The sequence below is a fragment of the Adiantum capillus-veneris genome, chromosome 6 (genome assembly GCF_014529385.1).
Source record: "Adiantum capillus-veneris isolate H3 chromosome 6, ASM1452938v2, whole genome shotgun sequence".
Taxonomy (NCBI): Eukaryota; Viridiplantae; Streptophyta; class Polypodiopsida; order Polypodiales; family Pteridaceae; genus Adiantum; species Adiantum capillus-veneris.
In genome coordinates, this window is record NC_140936.1 from 109,180,172 (window position 1) to 109,187,851 (window position 7,680).

At 42.9% G+C, this 7,680-nt stretch overlaps 1 protein-coding gene across 1 annotated transcript; it reads right to left on the bottom strand.

Moving 5' to 3' along the window:
* Window positions 1-6,841: 6,841 nt before the first annotated feature.
* LOC147456064 (uncharacterized) lies at window positions 6,842-7,420 on the bottom strand. Its single transcript, XM_086515392.1, has one exon. The coding sequence runs from the start codon at window positions 7,418-7,420 to the stop codon at window positions 6,842-6,844; it is 579 nt and encodes a 192-aa protein (XP_086371518.1).
* Between the last annotated feature and the right edge of the window lie 260 nt (window positions 7,421-7,680).

Below are 7,680 nucleotides of genomic sequence, written 5' to 3' on the forward strand. Positions count from 1 at the left end.
ATATGTTTTGGGCGGTCCCTAACCATACTACTATGTGCTAAAATGGACCACATGTCTCATACGACCCATTTAAGCACATATTATGGGTCCTAATCTCCCATATCATATCGGATGGCTATGAAACTTTATAGGGATGGAATAATAGTGCTCATCTCCACCTATACAAAGTCTTGTGGCCATCCAATATGGTTTTGGTGGTCTCAAACCATACTATATGCTAGAATGGGTCGTATGGCTCAAACGATCCATTTTAGCACATAATAGTATCGGCTTTGACCACCCAAACCATATCGAATAGCCATGATACTTTGAACAAGTGAGGAAATGATACTCAACCCACTCTATACAAATTATTATGGCCATCCGATATGGTTTGAGAGGTATCGACCCATACTATGTGCTAAAATTTGTTGTATGAGCCATATGTCTCATTTTACCACATAGTATGGGCCTTGACTGCCCATACCATATGTTAAGCCTAAGAATTTTGGGATGTTTACCTTAGTGGAAGTTGGAATGTGAACTTTTGTACTTTTGGGATTCCAAGGGGTGTTCTTGGGAAAGGGCATTGCCCATTAGTCTTCTAGAACTATGTAACTGTCGATTAGTGTCTTCTTGGGAATATGATGACGGAAGTTATGGCGGAATTAGTCTGTTTTTGTTTTTGTGTTCTATTCTAACTCCAGTTCCAGTTTCTGTTCCAGTTCCATTCTGATTCCTGTGTTTGCCCGTTCTGAATGTCTGTACCTTAAACACTTGGCGATCACGGTGTATGTGTGACGTAGCATGGATGGATTCATATTTCTCTTGTGGGAGCGAGTGCTGAAGAGACGGAAGTAGTTACTGAATGAAGGGAAGACGTTCAAAATAGGGAAAGTCTGTATGAGCAGTTATTTGCGCTCTAGAAGAAGACAGTTACATTTACGTTGATGGAGTTGGGCTGATTTTTTGAAAGTCATCAAAATTCAGATGTTACCCTAGAAGAAGCAAAAGAGGACATATATCTAGATTGGACAAGAAGATTTGGATATACTAGAGGATTATCAGAGAGACAGACAGAAGGAAGAAGTGGAAGATGAACCAAATTTATTATCACATATTTTGACGGTCATCTGGAAGAAATTCCGGGGGATCAGTTCCACCAGGGGGGAGTTATGGGAGTCAAGCTCCACTAGGAGGAAGTGCAGGAAGTTGAGTACCACCAGAATCAGGAATCAGATAAGTTTGCAGAATCTGGAATTAAAACTGTTGCAAATGTGGAAGTCAAAAAGCAGCCAAATTTCAAATCAAAGTTCTAGCGGATAAGCGCCATGGGGAGTCAAAAGAAGAAGAGAAAGAAGTGCAAGGTATGCACGAGTCGGAAGCATGAAGTGGAGGATTGCCCATGTGCAGTTGATGAGTGTTCAGAGGGAGATGCATGTAGGAAGTGGTGTATGGTGGATTCGTGTTCAAAACTTCAAAAATTTAGCCGAAGAATGCATAAAGCATCAGTTGATGGGACACAAGTAGCATGGGATAAGTTGGAAGATTTTGAGGATGACTTAGAGAGGGCATATGAGTGGTTGACTAATCATAAAGGAAAGAGGAGGACATCATGTTCCAGCAGGAAGGAGGTGAGAAAATTGCAAGAAGCATGTGAGAGATTGGGGGATGCATATGCGGCTGAGTATGAAGATGAATTAAGTGATGATGATGACGGATGGGTTGGCTTGGAGACGGACATCCATCATGTGGGGATACCAAAGGTGGAGGAGAAGGAGGTGCAAAAGGAGGTTGGCCAAGAGAGCCTAAAATTGTCCCTAGATACCCCTACCCTACCACTGGAGTGTGCTCATAGAGTGGAGATGGAATATCCATTGTTGATATTGATGTCGGTGTTGTCACTTGTCAATGAGATTTATTATCCAAAGGAGAGCCTAAAACTGTCCCTAGATACCCCTAGCCTACCACTGGAGTGTGCTCATAGAGTGGAGATGGAATATCCATTGCTGATATTGATGTCGGTGTTGTCACTTGTCAATGAGATTTATTATCCAGAGGAGAAGCAAATCATACATATTGAGGATGTTGTTCACAGAAATCAAAGACCATTTGAAGAGGCGGATAATGTGAGGAATGGACAGGTGGATAGTCGGATGAACGGAGAGGTGATGGATAGAGAGAGGAATGAAGAAGAAGAGGTGATTGATTTATTTTTGGATTCAATTGAGAATGTATGTAGGATTACAAATGAAGAGTCAAAGCAGGAAGAAGTTTCAAAATCAGATGTACTCAAGAGGAATTTGCCGCAACAACAATGAACAACTCAATTTCAAAGGAATTGTCACCACGAAGATCCACTGATAAAAATATGCAGTTAGCAAATCTTGTGGAAATTGTATCCCAACAATGTACACAGCAGTTTCGATCAGAAAATCAATGGGTGGTAGCTCATCAAATGCAAGTGGGAAGTCGAAAAGAAGACCATGTGGAGGATCAGCAATATCAGTAGGATAAAAGGCGGCAAGGTAAGGAGGAGCAACATGAGGTCAGGGAACAGAGCCGGACAGAAACCCTGGTTACCTCTATCCTAGCACGGAAGTGTGTCCATGAAGCACATGAGGATTATCTCTTTTCGACTGATCGAAGTGTCATGGTCATTGGGAATTCACATACATTTGAAGAGGACAATTGTCAGCAGCAAATGGAGGATGTGCATGCCAATGCGGATATCATAGCGGAATATTGTCATTACAAGCGAACTTCAAAGCAAATGTCAAAAGAGCCAAGCAACAATTGCAGCAGCAAGGACCAAAAGATGACAGCAGCATAACGGAGGACATTGAGGATGATGATATTCATATTGGAAGTTGGAGGTGGCATTCCATATTGCGGCAGGTTCATATAGATGGATATGAAGAGATATTGAGGGAAAAATTTCAGTTGATAAAGCAAGTCAAATTTTGGAAGATGCCGAATGTGATTCAGACTCAAATTCAGATTTCAATTCAAATTCAGACTCAATTTTGGATTTGGATTCAACTGCAATTTTGGATGCAAAGACCAATTTAGATGCAAATTTTAATGGAAGCCGTGGAAAGCTTGATGAAGAGGTATGACAATCAGTGTCACAAGGAGGATGAAATTGATACTCAGTGGGGATTAACAACATGATTTTCTTCTTGGATTGGACAAAATCAGAACAAATATGTAGGAGTTGATAGGGTACTATTGTATAAAGGACATGAAGAGGAGTATCCCAAGTGTTAGATTTTGGTTCAGATCCATATTCCAAGTGAGATTCAGATTCAAATTCAGATTCAGATTGGCAGATTCAAGCGGAAATGCAGATGCAAATTCAGATATTAAAAGTTCTTGAAATTTCACATTGAATGTTGCGGAAGGCTAAAGATATTGCAGCAAATGATGAAGTCATCTTTGGAAATACGGATGGAGCTTAATTTTATCATGGCAATTGTCAAGCCATTTGTCAATTTGGGAGTCAAGCAGATGATGTAAACGTGGAAGTAGAGGATGTTCAGCAGAATGCAGATTTAATGTCAAAGTATGTTCAACATGTAAAGGGATCTGGAATTCGGAATTCGAATGGAGGACTGGATGTTGGAATTCTGACTATGGGATTGGAAGTCCAGAAAGAGGAAAGTCAGAGGAATGTAATTGGGCAAAAGGATCAAGGGGTACTCATTAGTCGGGGCACTCACTTCAAGGCTAAAAACTCACTCAGTGCTGATGTGACTCATTTAAGGACAAATATTTTTTGGGCGAATCTTGCATGGCGTGCCCGAATCAAGGTGAAAATTCATCATTATAATATCAAGGTGGTGAGAAGTGTTGGAGATCACATCCAAGTGTGCGAACGTCGTAGTTCACTCACTGTTAAGGAGAAGACGGGCGGAATGTTTTCTGAAATGTTAAGGGAAAGCTGATGGCGGGGATGACAGGTCTCTTAGTAGCTGATTCAGATGCGGATTCCTTGAAGCAAGAAGTGCTGGAATATGCACAGGGGATGTGGAATAAAGCAACTAGGCTTTGGAGGAAGCATATGGAAGTGTTGATGGACCGCTTCAAGAATTGGTTTCAGCTAGCTGGAAAGGAGAGCATTAGGAGGGAGAATGAGGCATTGAAGATGGAGAATGAGAAATTAGTTGCAGAGATGGAGGAGTTGAAGAACAAAAGCAAGGAGATTGAAGTGAATGCAGGGGGTCTGAGTAAGTGGACGGTGGAGCTGAGCAGTGATGTTTTGGGACCAGATCAGATTGTAGCAGGAGGAGTGGAATCGGAAGTGGAAAAGCAGGTGGAAGCAGAGGTGGAAAAGCAGGTGGATTCGGATGTTGCAGCAGAAAAGGCAAAATGCAGAAGGGGATGCTGGGGAGCAGATTGTTTGATCAAGGGATTGTGGGTCTAGGTCAGCCTATGGCTCTAGCCACCTGGCTGTGCCAGGTGTTAAGCATAGGAATTTTGGGATGTTTACCTTAGTGGAAGTTGGAATGTGAACTTTTGTACTTTTGGGATTCCAAGGGGTGTTCTTGGGAAAGGGCGTTGCCCATTAGTCTTCTCGAACTATGTAACTGTCGATCAGTGTCTTCTTGGGAATATGATGACAGAAGTTATGGAGGAATTAGTCTGTTATGTTTCTGTTCCAGTTCCATTCTGATTCCTGTGTTTGCCCGTTCTGAATGTCTGTACCTTAAACACCATATCAGATAGCTAAGAAAATTTTCAGGGATGAAAAAATTATATTTTTTCCACTTGTGCAAAGTCTTGTGGCCATCCAATACTGTTTGGGCAATCCCGACCCATAACCATCCGAGTTTAGGATTTATGGGTTAGGGTTTTGGGGTATAGAGTATAGGGTTTAGGATTTAGGATTTATGGTTCAAGGTTTAAGGTTTAAGGTTTAAGGTTTAAGGTTTAAGGTTTAAGATTTAGGGTTTTGGGTTTTGGGTTTATGGGTTAGGGTTTAGGATTTAGGATTTAGGGCTTAGGATTTAGGGTTTAGGATTTGTGATTCAAGGTTTAAAGTTTATGGTTTAGGGTTTAGGGTATATGGTTAGAGTTTAGGGATAAGGATTTAGGTTTAGAGTTCAAGGTTAAAGGTATTGGGTTTATGGTTTAGGGATTACGGTTCCAGGTTCAGAGTTTAGGGTTTACAACGCATAATATAGATTGAGACTGCTCAAACCATATTGGATGGCAATGAGACTTTGCAAAGGTGAGGGTGAGCACCATTTCCCCATCCAAATGTCATTTGAAATGGTTTGGGTGATCAAGGTTCATACTATGCGCTAAAATGGACCATATGGCTCATACCACCTATTTTAGCGCATAGTATGGGTCTTGACCACCCATACTATATTGGATGGCCAAGAGAGTTTTCATGGGTGTGGGTGAGCACAATTATCCTACCCTATAAATTTACAAAACCATCCAAATTGGTATGGGTGTTCAAGGCCCCTACTATGTGCTGAAATGGGTCGTATGGGCCATACAATCTGTTTTAGCGCATAGTATGGTTTGAAACTACCCAAACCATATTTTATGACCACAAGACTTTTCACGGGTTAGGTGAGCACCATTATCTAACCCCTACAAGGTTTCACAACCATCCAATATAGTATGAGTGGTCAAGACTCATACTATGTGCTAAAATGGGTCGTATGAGCTATATGGCTCATTTTAGCACATAGTATGGTTCGGAATTGCACAAACTATATCAAATGAATAAAAGAATTTGTACGGGTGGGGATGAGCACCATTCCTCTACCCATGTGTTTGCACAACCATCCAGTATGGTATAGGCGATCAAGGCCCTTACTATGCGCTAAAATGGGATGTACGAGACATTTTAGTGCATAGTATGGGTCTGGACTGTCCAAACCATATTGGATGGCTCTGAAACTTTTCGTGGGTGGAATTGAGAAAAAATTACCAATGTGTGAATTGAACATCCATGCAGTATGGTATAGGTCGTCAAAGCTCAAACTATGCGTTAAAATGGGTTGTATGGCTCATACGACCCATTTTAGGACGTAGGATGAGTTGGGACCACCCAAACCATATCGGATGTCCGTGAGACTTTGCACGTGTGGGGCTGAGAACCATTTTCCCATCGCTGCAAATTTTCACAGGGACATTAGGAAAAGTTTGGACTCAAAAATGGGCCTTGTAAGAATTGTTGATGTGGCATAGCTTTCAAAAAGTGGGGATCGGTAATTTTTTTTGCAAATAAGATCCAAACTTGTCGGAGGTTGGATATTTAGAATCTACTCTTCAAATGCTATCTATTGATATATAGCATGCATGTATCGGACATTGCCTTCATGTAGATCTAGAAAAAGGTGATTTTAGATTACCGTAACGGTAACAAAACCTGGCTGATTGAAAAAAATGGCATAACTTTCATAGAAGTCATCCAAACTTTTCGCACCTTGGCTCTTTAGAATCCATTTTTCAAGAACTTTCCAATGATAGGTCATATCATGGGGTTCTAAGCAATATTTAGAGGGGTCTACTGGGTTGCTTCCTTTTGTACAACTTTGATGATGTGGCACTCTTAAAAGGCCCAAAAATGAGTTCAAAATTTTCCTAATGTCACATATGGTTTGGGAGATCAAGGCCCATACTATGTGCTAAAATGTTTCGTATGGCTCATATGGCCAATTTAGCGTATATTATCTATCGGGACCTCCCAAATGATATCGGATGGCCACAAAAATTTTCATGGGTGGAGGTGAGCGCTATTTCCCAACCCGTGCAAAGTTGCATAGCCATCCAAACTACTATGGGTGGTCAAGGCCCATACTATGCGGTAAACTGGATCGTATGGTTTGTATGGTCCATTTTACGGTAGAGTATGGTTTGGAACCACCCAAACTATATCGGATGGCCACATGACTTTGCACGGGTGGGTTTCAACTCCGCTAAAAAGTCTCGTGGCCATCTTTCTAGTTATAACACAGGTGGCCCCGTCATGGTGTCCTTGGCCATGGCGTTGTCCGCTTCGTTCTTTACGCACCCGTTCACCCTCGTCAACACACCCATCGTGTTGGCTCACCCATCCGCCCCGTGCATGGCCATGGGCCTTGCTGATGCTATCGGGACCATCACGATGAAGTGGGTGGTGGCATCGTTCGCTCCATCCTTCATGCACTCTTTCATACTCGTGTGGCTCACACGTCGACCCACGCAGCCCCATCACCCTTGACGTGCATGGCTCCTCGGCTCCGTCGGTGCTATCGGCCTCGATTGGCATGGTGCAATCGACGATGGCATTGTCTGCTCCATGCTTTAAGCACTCGTTTGCCTGTCCACCTCTATCATCCCACACCATCCCGTCATTGAATACTTGCATGGATGACCCCTCGGTTGTCCTCCCTTGACGTAGTCGGCCCTGTCGGTGCACCCAACCTCGATCGGCCATGTCACGTTCTCATCACAATGACATTGTCCCTTCATGCTTCACGTACCTGCCAGCCCTCCCGGACATACTCAGAGCGTTAGCCCAACCGCCGGTCCACACCATACCATCAACGTGTCCATGCCCTCGGTTAACCTCCATGAGCATAGTCGGACACATCATGATGGAGTTACGGATGGCTCCATCAAACACCTATCGACCATCGTCCGTGCGCTTGGCTCCTCGCCGCACCACAAGCCATCCCACCCGCGCATTGGATGTCA

Bases quoted from the DNA above. Each gene is read 5' to 3' on its own strand.
- LOC147456064 (XM_086515392.1), bottom strand. From the start codon at position 7,420: ATGGCCGATCGAGGTTGGGTGCACCGACAGGGCCGACTACGTCAAGGG.